Below are 23,211 nucleotides of genomic sequence, written 5' to 3'. Positions count from 1 at the left end.
TGGGAGATGGTTGTGGTTAAATTTGCATACCCAAAGGTAAGCTGGGGATGTGAGAGGTCTCCTCTCCCCCTGCCTGTGTGTCCTGGTGAGGTGCTGTGCTCCCAGTTAAGAGTGGGGCCAGAGCCATGCAGAGCTGACCTTGAGTCACTGCTGCCACTGCAGTCTGTGCTGCATTTGGTTTTATCCTGCTGCTCAGAAGCACTCTGGCTGTGATGGGCATGGCCAGCTTCCCTGCCTCCTTTCAGCCTCATCTGACAATCTTTATAAGGGGAAGACACATCTGATCTCCCCATATCTCCAAATGCCCTCTCTGGTGGAACAGGACGACCTTGAGCAGATGATGAGTGGAGATGAAGCAGCTCTGCTCTCAGAGGAGGATGAGCAGCATCTGCACGTGGGCTCCTGAGTTTTTCCAGCCTCCCTGCAGGCACATTTCACCCTTTACTGTTGCACTGCTCTTGCAGGAGCTCAACTCCATTGCTTGTTGTGTGGTGTTAGCCATTGCCACAGGGACACCCGAGGTGCTGAGGGAGGTCATGGGGCACAGCCACCCCAAGGCAGACATTATAACCGTGACCATGTTGGTGTTGATGCTGTAGAAAGGTGATCTTTAAAATGTACTTCATAGGCTGTCTCTCTTCCAAGAGAGCTATTTAAGGTAAAGCATTATGTAACGCTGGAAGTAGATAGTGAGCTATTCTAAGTTGATTACCTCTGCTGATGAAAAGACTAATATTCAGCAACTGTGCAGTGCAGGTTTATTGTGGAGCAGATGTTGAGAATTGGAGTGTATATTGAAGAGACTCCATTTTCTGTTTGTTTTCAACATGATATTGCGTGAGTGTATATTCTTGTGAGGCATTTGGGAAGATCAACTTGTGCCTCCCAAGTTCCAACGCCCAGCAAGGCACCTGGAAAGTTCTCAATGGGTTTTGGTAGAGCTTGTTCATTTAACATTGCCTTAACAAGGAGCACATTTACACTACCCACTGGTTCCATCCAGATGACTCAAACTGGAGTCTCCTGCTCCAGAATATCAACACAAATCACTGCTTCCACTAAAGTTGAGCCAAGAGAATAAAATTATTTAGCAGCAACCTTATTTTATTTTTTGCCACATGGCTTTAAAACACAGTGTAACTGAGTGCTGTGGCATTTCTATATTGTGATGCTAGAGAATTTCCAGACTCATATGTGTAGCATTTTGAATTTTAGATGCTATTTAAAACTTTTCCTGATTTCCTTTATTGGACTTTTCCAGCAGCCAGGAGGAGCACAGTTAAACCCTGGCTCTGTGGATAATGTATGGATGAGAGAAGGTTGTCCCATTTTGCAGAGCTATTATCTAGAAGTGATACACTCGGGTTGGCTATGGCTTTTTCTCTGCTGCGCTGTAAAAAAAAATCAGGGTAAAATAAGTTCAGAGCAAATAAAAACCTTCTCATCTGTACAGCATGCTTCTGCTAGAGACAGAAGTATATGGATTAAAAGGATAGAGGCTTTTCTGGGTGAACTCACTCAAAGATTCAACGATTATCTCTTGTATTCTGTCAGTTAAGAAAATTGCACTGAAAGGCTTTGATTATTGTGGAGAAAGAGAAAAGAATGAAGGGAGCTGAAGCACAGGTTATTCCATGTGGAATTAGAAACACCCGTGTCTACATATTTCTCACTCTCAGCCAAGGGATTCAGGGCACTTATAGAATAAGAGAAATTGTCATTACATTACTGCTCACTATGTGATTTCTGACTGTTCATAGTCTTGTTGTGATAAAGGTTTTATCCTGCCTTGTATCAGGTTGCCAATGATTCAGTCCAGAAGTTTGCACCAGAAAACTGTTGCAAAAGGCCATGGGAGAACATGGAACTAGTCTAGTGCCTTGTTAGAGAGGGATTATCCATAAATAAGTCACCTTTCTACAATTTATTCCTTAGCACAACCAGACAAAAATCTTTCCCAGCTCTCACAGATATTTACTCTACTGTCATGCTGACCTTGCTGGTATGAAAAAAGAAATTGGAATTGAACCCCACTAGTTCTTGTTGAATTCAGCAAGAGCATAGTTTATGTCTTCCATTTCTGCAGCAAGCTCTTATATACGGGGCTTTTCTGTGTGTGGAGGATTTCTTTGTGCTGAGCCCCAGTTCTTTCAATCTTTATTCAGAGTTTGATGTCTGTCAGCACTACAAAACTTTCTTCCTCAAAATCTCTGAGGTGAGACTCAGCCACTTCCCTGGGCAGCCTACTCCAAAGGTTGTCAAAGGTTTAGTGTTCAACCTGACAGTGCTGGGTTAAGAGTGGGATTTGGTGGTCTTAGAAATGCCTTCCAACCTAAATGATTCCATAACTCTTGGATTCTGTGGGTTGGTTTCATTTTCCATCAGCGCAGCTTTGGTTTGTGACCTGCATGACTGAACTGCACCTCCTTATGAACCTTGAGCAGTGGCTCAAACACACAGGTGGTGGGCTAGAAGTGGGAGTGAAAATGGGTAAATCACAATTCTCATCACAAGCCTGCAGGATCACAGACCTGAAAAATGCTGCCTGCACCAGTGGTATATTAGCTGGTAGAAAGCAGAAAACAATGGATTAGACGGACAGTATGAGGAGTGGGCTGGAATTATGTGGGGAGTGAATGTGCTGTGAGAGGTGTGTTTAAAAGAAGCAGCTGAGACTAAGAAAAAGGATGTTCTCAATGCTGTGGTGTCATTTTGGAACAAACATGTAGGCTGAATAATTTGATTTTTCCCCTCTGTATCTTTAGCAGTGCCCTGAAAACTCTCATCAGAAGCCAGGATTTTGACCTGGTCAGGCAGGCTGAGAGCACCCGCTGAGCAGCTCTGAAGTTGTTTAACAAATTCAAAAAAGGGGAACAATTCCAGTTTGTGCAATAACAGTGGATTTTGCTTGAGAGAATAAATTTTAAAATGTTTTACTCTACCTGAGCCGTCTCGTCTTGTATAAACCCAGGCTGTAGCTGTCAAGACCCAAAAACTCTGAATCTGTGTAATCACACATGTTATTTTCTATGCACATTTTGCTAGAGTGCATAAAAAGATGCAGGATAGATTAATGTAACTCCCCATTCTACTGCCAATATAAACCAAGCAATATAGAAAGGACTCCACTATTTCAGTATTAACAAGATCATAAAAATTCATGAGGCATTCAAAGCTGCTAGTTAAGCTGTGTGAGAATTTCTGAATATGCTCTGTGTAGGACTTGACTGAAAATAACTCACAAAAACTTAGTTTCAGTGGCTTTTTAAGCTGCTCTAAGTTTTGCAAGAACTGTGATTTGCCTATTGTTATTTGTTGTTGTTATTTGACCCTGGATTTGCACAGACAACTCTCACAGAACTACGCAGATACCACAGACTTTGCATCAATAACTGGGAGTGAATGCAGAGAAAGCAAAAGCAGCAGGGACCTGGAATCTCTCTTCGCTAATTGTACACAGTTGCATTTTATTTGAAGGACTAGAATTATTCCAGTGACGATTTCTAGACCATCTCTAACTAAAGAAAGCAAATCACTGAGCTCTCGACAGATACATAAATAATTTATAAATCTGTGAACTGGTCTGGAGAAGTGCTTCAGTTTGTGCAATTTAATAAAGACATGCATGATCCACATGTGCAAAGAGGTATAGCTTACTGAATTACTCCAACTGGAAATAGAAAAAAAAAGTTTAATGCTGTACAGCACATAAAGTCATATTTTATATATTTTTGTGTGTTTATATACATGCATATATAATCATCTAAATATAAAGAACTCTGCATGAAAATACATATATAATTATTCCCCTATGCTGCATGTGATTTGCATTATTCTGGGAATGGATTTAGTAACTGAATACAATTATTAAAATGAAAGGATATTTTTGTATACACTCCTTGTTTAGAATAAAAAGATCTCTGCACATGTAATTTTGGCAATGAATCACATAGCTGCACTATTGACCCATAAGCAAGACTACCCTTGGTTCTGAGGCGCTTGTTTTTCTGTACATAACTATTATTTGAATTTATTGCAGAAGAAACATTTGGAAAAAGCAATTGTCTGAAAATCATTATTTTAAAAGATCAACTACCATCATAACAGCAGAAGATATTTAAAGTCTGTGAGCATTCTTCGTACTCTGCTGAATGTATACAAGGAATAACTAAGTAATATCTAGCTGTCTAGTTAGTGTATGTTTTTCCTTCTATTTTGCAGTGGGATACATCTGGTGCAGAGTCATTAGTCACCACAGGGACAGAACTCTATTTGCTCCACTGAGTAACAGTGAGGTCTAACCGAACTGGTTTATGATTGCAGTGTCATTGTCACTGGAATATCATCCCTGACACCCAGCTTTTGTGCACTACTCACAGTTTTTCTCCAAGTAGTGATTTTTCCTTGGGCTAGAAATGTTTGTAGGCACTCATGCTGTGAGTAAGTTCTGATGTGCTAAGGATGCACCTTAGGCTGAAGGGTCAGCTGGCAGAGCCTGGAATTTAGCTGCTGTTTCTGCTTCTCACAACCCCTTCAAATTTGCTTTTTTTCTGAGAAGTTGTTGGAAACATAAGCAGGATGTAGTGAGAGAGAGTGGCTGCTCCTCTCGTGAATAGGAAGGAGCCCCACAGCCCCCAGGGCTGTCCTGCACTGAGCTGGCTCCTTCCAGGACAGCAGCAGCTGCAGGAAACGGAACTCAGCACCTTGGTGAACTTCTATGACAGCTGCTCTTATGCTGCTTCTTCCTTTTTCTCTGATAGCCCTCTAGCTATTGTCCAGCTGACAGTAGCATAGACTTTGAAGGGGGTTGTGAAAATGTTATTTGGTGATTTATTAAATAAATACTGTGCAAGGTTTTTTTTGTTTTTGTTTTTGTTTTTGTTTTCTAATGCAAGAGAATCTGATTTCACAAGTTTCTAAAGCTTGGAAAGAGGCAAGGGTGGGATTTTTGCTATTAAAAAACACATATGCAAATAAAGAGAACACCAAAAATTGCAAAATAAAGCAACTATTGAATTTCATAAATATGAAGCGCAAAATGTCATAGAGCAGATTAGGCATTTATCATGTATCATCACAATAAACTGTAAGATTTTTGTCCTTTAAGTAACTGTGAAAGGACTAAACCAAACAGTTCTGCCAGGCTGAGGGAGAGGGAGTGGATGTGTGACCTGCTACCAGCAATGGCACTGTGAAGGAGCTTGGTCAAACCCAGTCAGCTCTAAGGAGGGCAGGCCACAGGTTGGTCGAGTTGTGCATGTGGGTCAGATAAAATATTACAGATAAATGCCCAGGGCAAATCTGGCCATTGTACTAATTCCTGCTGACCACATTCTCAAAGCAGAAAGTGACTTGTAGGAGAGTTTTAATTTCACTTTTCTTGGGTGGCAACAGTAGTATCCTGCTTAGCTCCACAATAAATCTGTAGGACCACAGACTGGGGAGGTTGGTAATATCTGCAGTTTACTGAACAAGGACCCAGTCCCGCTAACTTTTAACCTTGTGACTAGCTGTCATTTGTGTTGCTTATCAATCATTTCTTACCACCAAAAGCATTTATGTGAATATTCAGTGCTGTGTAAAGGTTTTTGAGGGAAATCCTGGCCTGTGATGACAGGGAAGGGTTAAATGCCAAACATTTCCTACCTCAGATCCCACCTGCAATATTTAAATGTAAAACCTTTCCAAGAACTGTGGTGAGGAGCTCCAGAGAGAATGGCTTTAATATTAGACTATTTTGGCATTTTTGTTTTTGATTCTGAAATATGAGATCTAAAGATAACAGTGGAGCTGGAAAGATCTTTCTACTGCTCACCTAGTGAAGCTGTTCATGGTATAATTGAACAAAAGTGGCCGTCAAATAAATGTCCATGATCTAATATTGTGTACAGAAGAAAGCATTGTCAATGTCTTTCATTTGAAAGATAAAAGAAATGTCTTTGCCTTCAAAATCTGATTTTTAAGTAGTATTGAGTAACTTAATGACAGTGAAAGCATGTATGATGTGTTACGATTTTCTGTCACTTCTAAATTTAAACCAAAAATTGTCTTAGAGCTGAGAACAATTTTGAATTCCAGAGTGATCATCTCTTCAGCACCACCCACATCCTGAGTGCCAACATCACCTACTCCCTTTGAACTCCAGCTCTTCAAGTTGGTACTTTGGAGTACAAAGCTTACCCCATCCAGTAAATAGTTTGAGAATATTTAGAAAAACTAATTATTAAATTTTTATGATTTTAAATAATCAGAGCCAGCAGTCCTGGCTCATAGCTAACACACAGGCTTGCCAGACATGCTGATTCTCCTCCTACTGTTGCTGAATTGTTAGATATTTTTTTTTCTGTCTTACTAACATTCATTTCTCATGCTTATTAACCAAGGCTGTGAACAATGAGAAGAGGTTGAAACTTCTACCAAGTAACAGCTCTGCAAAATCTGATTTAATAAAAAAGAGCTAAGCTTTTAAAAGAGTTAGAAAAGTTGAGAACATAATCTCCCAATGGATATCATTAGGCATAGTGTTTCAAATTTATTATGAAAGCTCCCTTGCATGGAAACAACTTGGAGCTTGGGTTTTGGGGTTTTTTGAAACAATGTGAGACTTACATGTTAATTTGCTTAAATTTATTTTGAGGCATCAAAGGAAAACATCAAAAAAACTCTTTTCATCCAGCTAGAGAACAATTTATATTGAAGACCCTCAAGAAGCAGCATGTATCAGAATACTGTTCAGGCTGGGCCAAGCTAAATATACTCTTCCAGAATCCAGAGATGCATTTTGTATACTAGAATCTCTCAGCCTTTTAATGGGGAGGCCTCATTGCCACCCCTCCCTTCTTTTCCCTCCTCTATCTCCATCTTCCTCAAGTCTTATATATGTATTTATTAATTTATTTATTTGTTTGTTTTTTAGGTAGTGCTGGGGTTTCCCCACTTCTGTTGTATTTTGGGTCAGGAAATAGTGCTCACTGCAACCTGTCTGAGGAATGATCCAGCTTGTGTTCCATAATTTATCTGCACATCTCAAAAGACGGTGAAAATGTGATCTAATGTCCAATTATAGGCAATTCAGCTCCTTAGAGAAATTTCTTAGCTCTTATTAGTTATAGCTATTCTTTATTTCTTGAGTCTAACCTAAATATGAAAGTTATCATAAATGTAAATATCTACTATAAAAATTCATTAATTCTAATTTGTGCTAATGAATTCTACAGCTTTGGTTATGTGTTTCTGAACTTTTCTATTACCTTTTAATTAATATTTAATTACTCATCGAATTCGTGTCATGTACTGAAAATAAGCCATCTGTCTTTCTTGGTCATGTTTATTTTTAACTGATATTCCATTAGAAAAATTAATTTGTAATATTAGATTTTTCTTGTGAAGACCACTGTTATCCTTTTTGCCTTTTGTTTCCTTTGGTTACTGTTGCAGAGTGGGCAGTATTGTTATGTCAGAGTGATATCTCAGCTACCTATCTACATGTTTTTCACTAATTAAATCAACAGCAGCAATGCCTAAGCCTCTTGATGGTTTCTCACACACAGATTTCATCTGTCAGCAGCTGCCCAGTCTCAAACTCCCTAGTTCCTTCCGCCTTCCTTGTGGTTGCACTGCTCATGGCCTCTCTGAAGTCCATAAAAGAAGTTTAAAAGTGCAGCTGTACTTCTCTCCAAGAGAGCCATGGCTGCATAGTGCCACCCTTGGATCCCGCTGAGATCTGCCTTTGATCCCCCTCTTTTCTGCCTCTGAGACTCTTTCACCTCTCAGGTGATGGAAATGCTGTTTCCAAAGATGTGCTGGCACACCTAGAGGCAAAGCACAGCCCATGTCAGGTGGGGATAGAGGAGGGAAAAGAAGGGAGGGGTGGCAATGATACCTCCCCACTGAAAGGCTGAGAGATTCTGACGTGCAAAATGCATCTCTGGATTCTGGAAGAGTATATTTAGCTTGGCCCAGCCTGAGCACTATTCTGATACATGCTGCTTCTTGAAGGTCTTCAATACAAATTGTTCTCGGATGAAAAGAGTTTTGATATTTTCCTTTGATGCCTCAAAATAAATTTAAGCAAATTAGTATCGTAGTCTCTCCCTAGCAGTTTAGGAAAGTGGAAAATGAAAAATCTAAGGCTGGTCAAAAGGAGGCAGCCTTGCTAGACTACTTTTCCAAACCTATGATCATGCAAACTTTAGCTAAATTTGCTAATGCAAGTGTCTGAGTCCCAGTGTGTCTGACCTGTCCAGTCCACAACTTGATATAGTATCCAGATGGTCCAATTTTGTGTATAAGAATTAAACTGCTGAACCTTTTCCATGGTATAACGTAAAAGTCTCTCTATATATAACATATGCATATACATAGACAGTAAAGCTTAATTCAAAGAGATGAAATTACACGAAATTTGGATTTAAAGGATTAATTCTTGAATTCATCTTTGAAAATGGTAGCCTGTAGAGAAAATTGTATTTATCACTTTTGTAATCTTTGGCATGTTTTCTTTTCCTAAGTAAATATTGCTTTCTGATTTTCAGGTGTGAACTGTAAAAAATTTTATATAATTGGGTGGAACAAGTCAGAAACAAAAGTGGAACAAATGCAGAGGTGAGCATTGCATTTAGTTTGACTGACTTTTTAAACTGAGAGGACCAAGAGAAAGTGAAACAAAAATCAATGTCTCTGCATGGCACCTTACACAGTAGCAGACAAATTACCTCCTACATCTGCAAGATCATGCTCTTAATGGATTGTGTTTCAAGGGTCTGACAGAGTTACATTTGAGTTTATGCCTTTTGGGCGTTATTATCTTAGACAGCCAACAACTCCAGAAGTCTCGTTTTTGGTACTCTGATTTGGTGTATGAGCCAGACTAAAAGTGTTCTCTTAAAAAAACCCCAACAAATCTTCAACCAACCAATCCACCAACCCAACCCCTGTTCCCAAATTCTGAAGAAATGCCTCAGATCAGTGCTTTTGCAGCCTCTGAATTATACCATTATTTTCCTAGACTGAGAAAACAAACCACTCCTTTACTATCTAAAGAAGATAAAATTGTGCTGGGTTTCCTGAGCTTGGAATTCCTGTATGTGTACCATGTCTTTTTTGGGTACACGTGTGTAGTTGAAATCACTGGAGAAGATTCCTGTTGACGTCCCTATTGCCTGTGTAAATGTCTCCTGAAAGCTTTTCTTATGTACATTTTTTTTTTTTTTAACTCAGAATCCAAGTTTAAAAGAGTTTAACTGTAGTGAAGCTTTAGTAGGAATAACTCAAAGACCAGCTAAATTATCCACTGCCCATGTTTCTCTTAGGTCATGGCAAAAGCAAGGTTAATGCAGCTTAGCCTGCAAGCAAGAGGGCTCTAGTGACTCAGGTTATGCACGATTGCTTACTGAGCTGTGATAACTTGATTAGGAGTCCAAGTACCAAGCACTTGCCATGAAATTCACCTTTCTACAGAGCTCACTTTCAAATAAAATTAAATATGGACTCAAACCTGAATGTTTTAACTGCAGAAATGTTTACCTTAACAAACCTGCTTCAGTTTGGGCCTGTGTATTTCAGGATTTTAGATTTTATCTGAACTCCATTTACTGGAGTTAGACTGGAAGGAAAAGTCCACAGGTATTTCCTAAGAATGCTTTACTTGGATTTGTTCTTCCTGTTATGTGAGGTGACCTGAGCTCCAATGGTTTATATGGTGATGTCTGCAAGGAAAAGGACATAAAAATAGTCAAATGAAAGAAAGCAAATTTCAAAGAGTTGGTTTTGGAGTGCTTTTTAACTTTTTTTTTTCTTTTTAATTTTTAAATTTTACTCTGAAGATGGAAATTATCCCATATGGATTATTACTCACATCTTCCCCCACTAGAAAGCAGATCCTTGTGGAGTGAAAATTGGCTTCAAAACCTGAAGTATGAAGTTTTTCATACATATTTCAGATTTAAGTTTTTGCATATCCTTGTAGCAGAAATAGTCACTTGACTGAATTTCTCATCAGAAAGAGCTGTAGCAACTCAAATTCATCCTTTGCAAATGACAAGTTTCTGCAAAAAGCCTCACCAGTGCCAGTCATTACTACCACTAGCCAGTTTTAATAATTTTCTTCACACCATTGCCTGCATTTTTATTTCTAAAGCCCAGTATAAACATATGAAAGAATGAAGTTTGGAATTTGATTTGAGAATCAAAATGCAAATAATGCTTCAAAAAGAATACAGGTCACCATTTTCTTCCCATAACTCCCAACCACTCCACTGTGGAGTTCACAATGACTTGGGTCATCCAGACACAGGACTAAAGTCTTATACTGGGACATACAAAACCCCCTGGGAGTTGAAATATGTGCATGTGTTGAGGTCCAGATTTACCCAGAACAAAATCCACATAACTTAATTTTATTCCAAAGGTTTATTTTGCAATCACTGTGTATGAACATAGTTGATCACACAGACTTGTGGTACCCATACAAACACCAGCTCACAGTACCTCACCCCAGTGTCGGACAGGAAAAGGGAATGTGGCACCACACAACACTTGCAGACAAACACATGGGCTATAGACAATTTAATACATTCAACAAGAAAAAAATAAACAACAAATTGCTGATATTTTCCATGTTGTCCTCTCATTGCTGGAGAAATCATAGCAGCATTACCATAGAAAAAAACTTTATTGAACAGGAGCAACACAAAACTCTCATTAGGGTCAGAGACGAGAAAGTTAATGAAGTACTGGCACATCTCAAACTTCCACAGCACAAGGCAGAGGACACTTCCCTGGCCAGTAAACAAAGCAGTAGCTTGACCTGGAATCATTTTGAACATGGATGGCAACAAAAATCCGGTGAGATGTGGAACCCCTGTCCCACACTGTACCCAGTTTTTAGCAGCTCTTTGCAGCCACACAGAAAGTGTGTGCCCTTCTCAGGTAGGACAAGAGGAGAGCAAAGGGGATGGCACAAATCAAAACGTGGCCCCTTGCTGTTAGCACTGACAAGGCCCCTGAGCTGATAGGAAATTCAATCAAGACATCTCTACCTATGCATTGAAAGCTGGGCTCCAAATGCAAATGCAGGCAAATATCAGATGATTTCATTCTGTTGCAGAAGTCATGCAACCACTGTGTCAGGCCAGCAGGCTATTTAATTGAAGTTTTCCAATGGCAGCATTTTCAACAGGGTCTATAATGGACATTAACGAGCAGCACTAAGCATTAAATTATTCTCATTCTAATAATACTGGTTTCCAATCTTGCCACCTTGGCTAAAAGCAAAACTCATCCTACCACATTAGTAGCCCTAATTACAAAGTAAGGTAATTCCTAGTCTGAAGGAGAGGGTCTAATTTTGCCAGTCTTGCCCTGCAGGCAAAAAAAGAAAATTTTCAGGTAATTTTCTGTGGGGCTGTTATTCACACTCAGTGTTTACATAGCCATTCACTTAGCAAGCCTCATGTAACTCTTGGAATAGGGAACTAAAGGCACTGAAAGGTAATATTTTCATTTGCTCTATATATAATTTTACAAGTGGCTATAAAAATAATTTTTTTCTTCAGTTTTCTCCACAGTATTTGATTAGCTTCCATTTATGACTCTCAGTTGGTATAATCCTGCTTTGCTCTCTTTCTTAATAGTAGCACCAAACCCATACATTTTAAATTTTTCATTCTTATTCTCTTTTTCATATATATTTAATTTTCTTACTGCTGTACTTCTATCCCACTAAAAAAAAAAAAAAACAAAACAAAACATAAAGTCTGGCATAAAAGCACCTATCAATTTTTTGTCAATTACCTAGTAATTAAATTGCCCTATTAGGTCAGCTTACAATGTCTGTGATAAATATGCCACATAAAAATAAATCACAGTATAAAACTATATACATAAATTAGTAACAGCTGAGCATTAGGATCTCTGATTTTAATTTACAGGGTCCTTTACAGTGTAGAACAAAATGAAAAACAGCTTATCACTTGGAGAGATACAAACATTCCCCCCTCCCAGATACTGAAAAATAATTGTCCATTGTGTGTGTATATGTATATGAATAAAAATCACGATCATAGAATAGCCTGGGTTGGAAGGCACCTTAAAGATCATCTTGGTCCAGTCCCCCACCATGGGCAAGGACACCAATCTAGGTTGCTCAAAGCCCCATCCAATCTGGACTTGAACAATTCCAGGGATGGAGTAGCCACAGTTTCTCTGGGCAACCTCTTCCAGTACTCTCACAGTAAAGGATTTCTTCCTAATATCCAATCTCTATCTACCCTCTTCCACCTTAAAGCCACTAATATTAAGCCATTAAATATTAATATATATCTATACTCGGAATACATATATTCATATATGCATACATATATGAATATATACTCAAATTTTCTCACAAAATATGTTCCAAGTTCATTAATTTCTAGATCAGTAAATGTAACTTGTGGAAGTAGTTTACCTACATGCTGCACTTTTTTCTTGTGTCTTACTCCTCACCGAGAGCAGTTCAAAGACTTACTGACTTTTCATATAAAACAGCTATTTAAGTTTAAAATTCTTATTATCCCTCAACATCCAGGTATCTAGAGGGATCAAGAAAAAATGTTGTCAAAATTACAAACTGTAAAGATGATGTTCATTGTGAAAAAATCCCATGAACTGTTCACCGAACCACTGAGAGCCTGCTGAGTTTTTCTCTCATGAAATCAAGCAGTTTAACAAAGCTTTAGACAACTGAGAATATTATTCATGTGACCTAGGACTGGTGCTTCAGAATCTAATGCCCAAATAAAAATTAGTGTTTAAGTAAGAAACAGGCACCCAAATTCCTATCTAGGGATCTGAATGTTAAGAACTAAGTTATTAGGTCTCAGGGAAATTTGGGCTTCTAAGTCTTGCTTTAAAAGGAATTTGAAAAGTAACAAAAAACCAAACAAAACAATTGAAAAATCCCAACCCTTGGAACACTTAATGTTTGAATTTTTGTTTCAATACTGTGTCCTACACGTACCATCGGAGTTCCCTCACTTCACCATGAGGTTTAGTTTTCATATTAAAGCTTCTAAGTTTATTCTTAAAAAATAAAATTGTATAAATACATATCTTCAGAGAAATTCAGTGCTGGCAAACCCAGAGACCAGAGACAACTCTATTACTAGTGAATCAGGATTTGCAAGTGAGACAAGTAAACTCATCAGGACCCAGAGCTGCCCTTTTGCAGGAAGGTGGCAGATGTTGCAAACCATGCAACTGAAAGTAAAATAGCTAGAAAAGGAATGAGTGGTCAGGGAAGTGTCATGGCAGTTCTCATGGGCAGCTTGAATGACATCTTGGAGAAATACCTTATGGTGCCATTTCAGGTTTGCTTCTCATCAGGCCCCACTGGGATCTCTTCCCTTGTCCCTGCCTCCTCCTCCTCTTGGAGGGAGCATGCACACCTCCCTGTGGGCACACAGGGGTGCTCAGCCAGCTGCTGCTCAAAACCCTGGCTCCCCACTGCCATTTCACATCTCCAAGTCTGCATTCCTCATTCCACTCACCACAGCACTTGCTTCACAGGTGCCAATGGAACTCCATCTCATTTACTTTATCAGTTGCTGTTCCTCCTGCCCCTCATTGTCACAACCATTACCCCAGCTGCTAATGAATTCACCCATACTCACATAGAATATTTGCAGGGGGGAAACAGTTCATGAAGTCATAATACAAGTTGTGCACTGCTATAAATGAAAAGAGCACGCTTTCCCCCACCCCCTGAAAGAGCATCCTGGGTTTACACAATCCCTTTTTTGGTTTCCCCATTGTCCACTGAAGAGGTGAAGTTTGATTCTTGTTCTTCCCTTGATTTCCCTTCCCCCGTGTAGTGGTTCATCTCTTGCATCTCTATAGTTACTTTATTCCTTTTGGCAAAAGCTTGGCTGATCTCATGAAATGTCTTATTTTTTGTTTCAGGCAGGACAAAAAACAGGTAGCTTGCTCCTGCAAAGCAGATGCCAGCAAACACTAGGAAGCAGTAGGTCTGTAAACCAGCCTGTGAATAGAAAACAAAGGAGATGGTCATTATCAGAGAGAAAAAAGTCAGAAGTGAGGCAGGAATGGTTTGAAAGAAAAAGTGGGGTGTATGGAGCAATCTTCAACCAAGTACAGTACATGCTGGCACTCATTGCTAGATGGAGTGCTGAGAGGTTCATAAAATGCAGGAAATTTTGGTTCTTCCAACACTGCCTGTGGCCCGTTGACAGCAAAGCAGGTTCTGGCAAGGGCACACAGAGCTGCAGTCTGGGCAGGGCTGGGAGACACCAGACTGAGCTGAGGCAGCACAGGGAGAGCAGGTGGCAGCAGAAACCCTGCACTGTGCTCAGCTGAGCCTGGCACTGCCCTGGGGTTTCTGGAAATGAGGCAGATGTTTCACTGGGCTTTTCTGCGCACTGCTTCCCAGCTCCTAGGCACAGAAACTGAGGCACGCCTTAGCAGCGCTGTGCACCTCTACAAAACTCATGGAAAAACTGCCATAGCCAGGGGCATCTTCATCACAGCAGTTACAGGCTTTGAGATTTGCAAAATATCTGAGGAAAAACCCCAAATAGCACACATTTGTTATCACTCTTATGGTTACAGGAGTTCACAGCAGGAAAAAATAAAATCCATAAAATGCATTTTTTTTCATGCCAGATAGTGTAAGAGTTAGTTAAGGGAATGTAAAGTACAGACCATACATGAATGTTATGGATTTTGCTTCACTGCAAAAGCAAAGAGAGTAGATGTAAAGAAGTTCATTTATAAATTGAGCATAAAGGCTCCAACCAGCCGGTAGGAATTGTACTTCACCAAAAAATAAGTATTTCTTGCCCAGTGATTATTAGATCATTTAGCAGCTACCAGTTACTTACAACAGTACAGTTGTGAAAAAACATTTGATAATTATCATATTGCTATCTGAGCTTTGTTGAACTTGAAAGAGGTTTGATATTATGGTTCCAGGGAAGGCACTTGCAACATTTGAGGAAATTGCCCTTCCTCCTCTATTGATTTACATTCACAAACGTCCATTGTACCCATATTTTTCTAATTGCTTTTATTAACAAGCTGAATTAAAACAGAAAGGATTTCTCCAACTCCAAAAGTAAGATGACCTTCCTGTGGTACCTTGTGTGAGGTCATGAGCAGCAAACCCAAGGAGAGCTGGACTCCTCACACATCACCTCAGGTGCTGCAAGGCTGAGGTCACCCCAGGGAAAAACTGTCTTCCTAAACTTACATAACTGCCATTAAAGGCATATAGTTGAAGCAAGCAGGCAGCCTTCATTTTGCACATTTTTGTAATATACTCTCACCATCATTAGTCACACCAGCCCTACACTGCAGGCTGCTTTGACTCCCTGCTTTGGGTGCACAAGGTGTATGCAATTCTTAGCACTGTTTTTATGTTTCACTTGCTCATTATACATCATGTGTGGTATACAAGAAGAACAATTAATTCCTGGGTGGAACAAGAAAGAAAAATGCAAAAAAACTCCCATTTTCTGCAGCTGCTTTTTAATATCATGGCTGATTTCCAGCCTGCCTAGTCACAATGTTCTTTTTCTGTGGATAATTCATTACCTAGTTCAGTGCTTCAAATTATGCCTGTAAGAGGAAAGGTAGCAAGTGCATTCTCTGATATTGTCTATGATTCTAGAGATCCTCAGTGCTTTTGCTTTAAATCCTAGAAGCATGAAGTCCTGAGCAAGCTGACAATCACAAACCAAACAACACAGGTAATGTGGGAGGAGATATTCTGGCATGTAACAAATAAAACTTGCAGGCTTATACAGAGGCAGAAGCAAAAGGATATAGTAGACTGGAGATTTTCCAGTGCCTCATAAATCATCTTGTCAGGCAAGGAAGTTTAATTTTACGTCTGGAACACCTGAATGTGTAATTGTTGTTCAGCTGAATAGAATTTCACGATTATAAGCCGCACTGAGTATAAGCTGCACTTCTGGGTGCCAGCAACTTTTCATTTTTTGTCCATGCATAAGCTGCACCTGATTATAAGCCGCACATCACAATACAGAATGTGATAAAAGGTATCTATTTTATCACCATCTGTTGAGGGTGGGGGCAGTGATCTTTATCTCAAAGGCAGATATTCTGCTAATGGGCCATCCACTGAAACCAGGCAGGGCATTGTTCTTTATCTTTGCACCCCCCATCCTTCTTCCAGGGAGTTATTGTCTGCTAATGGCCCATTGAGTCCCACTGTGGGACTGATAAAATTACTGCATCCCATTGGAAGTTGCTCCAGCCAGGGGGAAGAGCCCAACATTTCTTACCAAGATAAAAACAGAGGTTTTGGGACACTAAGGGAGCCCCTTTCTCCACTGGACTCCAGAGGAAAACCGGATTTCTCCACATCACCACTGGACCTCCGGAGGGAAACTGCACCTTCTGCAGGAGCACTGCTCCAACTGAATCACATCTGTCACTGCAGGAGGATGCAGCCACCATTTAATGGGACTGCAACCAACACCCTGCCTGACAGGGTGTCAGGTTGTACTCTGACTTTGTCAGGGCTTGGAGTTTGTTTCTTTGTAGTACTGTATTTCTATTTTAATTTCCCTAGTAAAGAACTTTTATTCCTAATTCTCATATTTTTGCCTAAAGCCCCTTGATTTCAAAATTATAATAATTTGGAGGGAGGGGGTTTACATTCTCCAAGAATTTCCTGCTTTCTCAGCAGACACCTGTCCTCCAAACTAAAACAGCAACTTTTCGTTCTTTGTCCATATATAAGCCTCACCTGATTACAAGCCGCACTCTGGGTTCGGACCAAAATTTTAGTCAAAATGGTGCTGTTTATAGTCGTGAAATTACTGTATGTTTTTCGCTTTTAAAATTTCACTGAATTAAATATTCTCCAAGATGAACATGAACCATTAATACCTTGTATGAATAAACTTGGTAACCACATGTAATAAGTTACTTGTGTCTCTTTGTGGTGCAGCCACAACTTTGTCCCAACTTTCTAATTCCTCTTTATTTCGTTGCTGTCCATGAGCTAAATACATTAGTGCTTATTATCTCTGATTCATATCTCTGTAAACCTCTTCTAATTGGACTCAACACTCATGAGTGCATGTTTTATTTACAATTATTTAACCTAATGTATTTATATTTATTTGTAATAATCATACTCTTCCTAACTTCTGCAATCCCTTAAGAAGTAATTCACAAGGACCTCCAACTGAAGTTTCACAGAGAATAAGCTAAAAATTAAATTTTATTATAAATCCTGCAAATGGATTTTGTAGGGTTTGTACAAGGCTGCACTTGTGTTCTGCAGGCCCATAATTCCCAGACAGGAATACTGAAAAATGGCCACAAAAAGCTCTTTTGTCACCAGCCATTCTTCAGTTATAATATTTCCTTAAAGCTGGTTCTTCCCCTCAGTCATAAACCTTTTATAACTCTTCCAGAATTCAATTTATATCACCCAAACCTGCATTTTGTACAGAACATCATATTCTAATCAAATTCCTCATTATAAGTATGAAACCTATATGCACTGCACACTGATAAAGTTTGTAGGACAGAAATGCAGGATGAAGGGGGAGGAAAATGTTAAATTACAAATCTCAATTCAGTAAAAACCTTTAGTTGGACATAGGTGGGATACAGTTCAGCCTAGATATTTAATTCATTTTTATCTGTTTCTGATGTATTTTGAATTCTTGGTGCTGGAGGAAACATCTGAGGGGTGGAACAAAAAATAAATTGGCCCAAACATATCTGATGTGCCCATCAGGGAATCTAGAATTTGAGATAATGTGGTGAAAATACAGTAAATGCTGAGCTATTGGACAATGACCACTACAGAAAAAGTACTGATAGACAGATCTGACAGGAAACAGGATCTTTGTTCCATGAGATTATTTTACTTTCTTTTATTTATATTGGATGTTATTTATATCATGTCCATGAAACCTGTATACCTCACTTACTATCTGTAATCACCACAGTCTCCCAACTAACCTGTAGTTTCTCTTGTTTTACTCCTTCCAATGTGCTAGAGATGAGCCTGCTGCTGCTACTGTGGAATTAAAACAACAGAACATTGCTTATCCTGGGCTGGGGTGGGAGTTAAAAGCTGAGGAAGAACTTCCCTCAAAGTCTTTGGTCAAAGCATGGATTCTCTGCAGTCCTGGGTATTTGGGTCTACAGACATGGATGGCCTCGAGTCTTCACTGACGTGTATTGCCAATGATACAGGAATAATGACAACATATATGATAAAATTGAAAAGGTAACTCCCTTTTCTATGCTTTGTGACAGTATTTCACCTGCTACACGGAGTAGATGCCTCAGTTTTCAAAAAATTGAATACTTGTATCCACCAGAAGAGTAAATTGACTTTTTAGCAAAAAGAACAGCTAGAAGGGACAGTTAAAAGAGGAAGGGAACATCAGAGGAAGAAGTAAAAGCAAATCAGTTCTGAATGGAAATTCTAAGCAAATAGAGAAAAAATTCAAGGAAAGTGTGTGGTTTCTGTAGGTCTGCATTTCCTCATGTAAGGACACTGCCTCTCACTGTGCTCCAAGCAGCAGCAGCAGGAGCCGTGCTGGTCATGCAGGAAGCACCAAGGCAGCCCCATCCATATCCCACGGACACATCCACTGCCTGCTCGTACTGCTCAGCTTCAGAACACGCTGCCACCTGCACAAAGCTGCTGCTCCTGCCCCAGCCAGGCAGCCTTGCAGAGCTAGGAACATGTTTCCTCAGCAATACCTGAAGCCAGGCTTTTATGTGCTCAGTTAGAAACCCGAAGGTCAGAGGGAAGTCAGAACAAAGCTCTACAACAGTCTGTGTTTGGCAGCTGCTTTCCCTTAGCATTTCCTTCAGCATAACCTCCTGCAGGAGCAGCCAAGGTTCAGAGGTGAGCAGAGTTTCAGGTGGTTTCCTAAATAGCAACAGCCTCTGTCAGCACCTGTCTCCTGACAGAGATATCCATTCAGAGCCAGGGCAGACACACAGGAGAGGCTCCTTGAAGGGGCCAGGCTTTCTGGGGTTACTGGGGGTCACCTGCCCTATCAGGTGTGCAGGAGAGGGCAAAAGAGCAGCAGACACCCTTATTGATGAAATCTCCTGAGGGAAGCACCTGCTAAGTCAGCAGACTAATAAAACTTCTTCAAAGCAGGATTTTCATTGGGTTTTTTTTGAGGCTGGCGAGGGCTGTTGCTATACAGGCTATTTATTAGTTAAAAATAAACTTTAAAATGTATAACCTTCTGTTTTAATACCAGCTTTCTAAGGAGGTCATTTGAAAAACAGCATTTCTGCAAATTCTGGCCAGCTGAATCCTGAATTACTCATTTTTGTCTTCTCTTTTCTGCAGATGATCAAGGCTTTGTGTTTGTGGGGAAAAAAAGAAAAGGAAAACCAAGAAGTGATTTATCTAAGATATGCATGCAATTACCGCAAAAAAGAATCAAAGTTGAAGTACTCCATCAATTCCCCCAAATCACATCCCAGGCATGGCAAGCAATCAGGCCTGATGTTGGGGATGAGACAGAGCTGCATAAGTGAGGTGTATGAATAAGGAGGTGCAGCTTTTGCCATATTTTCTTTAAAAAAGAGGTGAACAAACATACCCCCAGCTTGTGAGGGGCTGCTATACACATTGGAGAGAATATACAGGCATTCCCCCATCTCCCTCTAAATACAATAGTAAAGGATACTTTTTTTTTAGCATTGTGAACTGACTTTAGGTGCCCAAAATGAATGAGCAAAAGAGCTCATTTTTTTAAAGCTAAATGGTAAACTGAAACAAATAAAGAACCTACCATTGAATTGATCAGGATTCTTGTTTTAATTAAAAAACCTGCATAATTTGCTACTTTAGAAGTAATCTAGCTGAGAACAGTCTTCCTGTTAATAGCTTGCATGCTGTGAACACCATACCCTGGAGGAATCTAAAAGTAGTTCGGAGGATTATTACATGCTATTTTACAATGGTTGCTTACTGACTTAACACACTGTAGCAAAGGTTAAATTCTGAGAAGGACTGTGATATTGGAAACAGGAAAATAGATATTCTAGGGCAGATACAGCAAATGAGCAAATGATAGGGCATTTGTATCTAGGGCAGATACAAAACAAATGAGCAAATGAACAAATTCTGAATCAATTTAATAAACACAACACATTCATATTTTTAAAACAAAACTTCTGGCTCTTTCCAGCAAATGCCAAACGTTACTCTAAATTCTCAACTTGCAAGTCACAGCCCTTGGCACTAGCAATGGGTCCTTGCATTGGAAGTTGCCATGAAGATTGGTGTCATTAATGTGGGTCAAACTGGCTTTTGAAGTGGTGAGGTCGAGTAATAATGGTTCAATGTCTTTCAAAATTGATCAGCAGAAAAACTATTATTCATGTAGACATTCGACTTCACTTGGCTCAAATTGATATAATGCAGTGAAACAAATGGATAAGGGTTTGTGTCCTTTACCCTTTGTCCTTCTTCTGTTCCAGACATAATTTAAGGTTCTGCTGAAAGTGCAGGACAATGAAGGACAGAGCACTAAAGTATAATGTATGAAATATAATTTCTAAGTAAAAAATAGAGACATTTTTAGAAATGAACTGCAATTTCAACCATGACCCTCACACACACTATCTCCTCATAAAAGTGTAACAGATCTTTACATTGTATCCCTGAAATGGGCTGCTTCTAATTAAGATAAGCACATCTGACCCTCTGAAAGCCCATATTTCATTTTCTCATCTTGGAGGGGAACTTTGACCATTACCCTTAATACAGTGACACTGTCACTACATGAAGCATCCAATGTGTTTGAAGAAGCTTAAAATAGCTTGGCTGAGGGAAACTATGCAAAACTTTCTGTGCACACCTGTTATTGAAATCCTTGTGCTGAGTAATAGTAAAAGTCAATGGATACACAGCAAGGAAATAATAAGGACAACCAAAAGACAATCTTGCTGAGTAAATGAGTCTTGAGGCATGAGAATGAAAATCTCTTGTGTAAAACTAAGGAAGAAATAAAGAAGAATCAAAAGAGAACCTCCAGAAATCAGTATAATATCTCAATAGTTACACTTCACAGGCACAAAGTAATTAATTTCTAAAAGGAGGAAAATAAATACACATACAGGTCTTGGCATTGTCCTAGTAAGCAATTTGAACTCAGGCTTCAAGGCTTGTAGTGCCTTTATCCCATATGATACTGAGCTCCTTTTGGATCACAGATCCAGGGAGATTGTTTTGGTCAAACCCCAGTTAAGAGTACAATTAGATTTCCATATAACAGATCTCTAATCATAATGGGATATTCCTCTGCATTCCCCAGTTATTGGAAACTTTTGTATTAGAAGAAAAGTGTGAAGATGAGCTGTTCTTGAAAATTAGAAATATAAAATACATAGCAATTTAAATATTTCCCAAGTGTATACTGAATATACAATGTGACTTTGACATCAAAAAGGACTGCCCAATCTTTTAGAAAGAGAAATTATTATGGTAGAAACTTTTTGGAGAAATCTGCTATGTTTTCCTACAGTATATTACTAATTTACCATGTAGTCTTTAAGTGCATCATAACAATCTAATATCACAATGTGAAATAAGAAATAAAATGCATCTGTATGTAATGAAAATAGCAAGTTGGGAAATTATTTGGTAATTATTGATGTTTAATAATTCTTTTTATTTATGCAACACATCACAAAAAGTAAGCAGAAACTTTTTCTAGATAACATGTACAGTAATTTCATGATTATAAGCTGCAGTATTTTGACTACAATTTTGGTCCGAACCCGGAAGTGAGGCTTATAATCAGGTGCAGCCAATATATTGATGAGGTTCAGAAATTTGGCAACCCGGAAGTGCGAGCCTGCACGGCCCCGAGCCGAGCCGGAGCCTGCCCAGCCCCAGCGGGGGAAAAGCGGGGCCGATCCAAGCCTGTGCGGCCCAACCTGAGCCAGTAAACTCTGCGATCCCGTGGTTCTGTTACTAATTGGCAACTTTGTGAAAGCTGCATGCTGATCCTCACTGCGAATGAAAGTGCAGCTAATAATCAGGTGCGGCTTGTAATAGTGAAATTACTGTACTTAACCTCCTGCTACACCATTGGATTATTGAAGACTATCCCTGCAAACTTATTGCTAATGAACGGTACTTAGCACACAAAGCCTATTCTATGGCACCAGAACTTCTCTACCCTTTTAGATTATACTTTTCTGCTGTTTTGTTGTTCCCTGTGCCTGCTTCAGCAAATTGCACCCATTTCCACATATATATACATTCTAATTTCTGATTTATTGTGTCCCTGCTCACATTTCAGCACCTCAGATAGTGATGAGGCCTGGAAGAGAAGCCACAGCAAATTTATTTTTTCATTTGTCAAAAATTGATTTGTATACTAGCTTTTCAATCACATCTGTATATTTTAATGTAAGACTCAAGCCACTCTTTGATTATATTTATCTACAGATGGTTGAAGGGCAAAAATCTAGTAATTCAAATTAGTTAATTAGACATTTGGAAAACTAACTGCTGTTAGATTTTTTTAGCAGCTGTAAACTTATTAGATTTGTTTCCCAAATGTTTGGGATAATTTTGTAGAAGCACACCAAAGATCAAGAAAAGTGGCTGCTGTTTCTCAAGCAATCAGGTTAGTATTTAAACACACAGACAGGATTATTCATTCATCCTGTGAAGGTATCTTAAAGTTTTTTCCTGGTTTAGATTTATAAAATGGGCTAAGAAGAAGATATTGCCTTTATGTGAAGAAAGTGATGACTCATAAACCGAATTTTAAGAGTAAGGTTGACTGAAATAGGAAGAAAGTTAAAGCTTGGGAAAGAGGAAATGTTCTAGTTTGATCTTGTGAAAAAGCTTTAAAAATCAAAGTCTGAGTAACACTGCTTTCATCTTTAGGTGCAAACTCTAAGCTTTTTCTCTTTTTTATTTCTCTTTTCTTTAAAAGAAGAAAAAAATCCCCAAACCCCCTTCAAGCTGGAGATATAATTTGTCTTCATTAAAACTAAACTGGATAATTTTGTAATCACACAACCGGATATTTTTATGACACCTTATGATAAATTCCACAAGGCTACAGCAAACTTCATGAAGATGCACACTAAATCACTCAAAAAGCTTTAATATGCATGTGGAAAATTAGAGGATGTAGTTTGCATTTTAATTTGAATTTACTGAGGGAC

At 39.2% G+C, this 23,211-nt stretch overlaps 1 protein-coding gene and 1 long non-coding RNA gene across 2 annotated transcripts in view; one reads left to right on the top strand and one right to left on the bottom strand.

The window, feature by feature from the left end:
* Positions 1 to 8,546: 8,546 nt before the first annotated feature.
* Positions 8,547 to 19,742, top strand: LOC116996961. The gene is made up of 3 exons (XR_004418047.1): positions 8,547 to 8,604; positions 18,042 to 18,274; positions 19,364 to 19,742. It is a non-coding gene; the product is annotated as an uncharacterized LOC116996961 (long non-coding RNA).
* The window catches only part of SLC2A9 (solute carrier family 2 member 9), an 81,745-nt gene continuing 70,727 nt past the window's right edge, over positions 12,194 to 23,211 (bottom strand). The window contains exon 12 of the mRNA XM_033061082.1: positions 12,194 to 14,020. Coding sequence (XP_032916973.1) covers positions 13,763 to 14,020 — 258 coding nt within the window. The 3' untranslated portion in view covers positions 12,194 to 13,762. The remainder of the gene's footprint in view (positions 14,021 to 23,211) is intronic.

Source organism: Catharus ustulatus, chromosome 5, assembly GCF_009819885.2.
Source record: "Catharus ustulatus isolate bCatUst1 chromosome 5, bCatUst1.pri.v2, whole genome shotgun sequence".
Lineage (NCBI taxonomy): Eukaryota > Metazoa > Chordata > Aves > Passeriformes > Turdidae > Catharus > Catharus ustulatus.
This window is presented reverse-complemented; position numbering and strand designations above follow the sequence as displayed.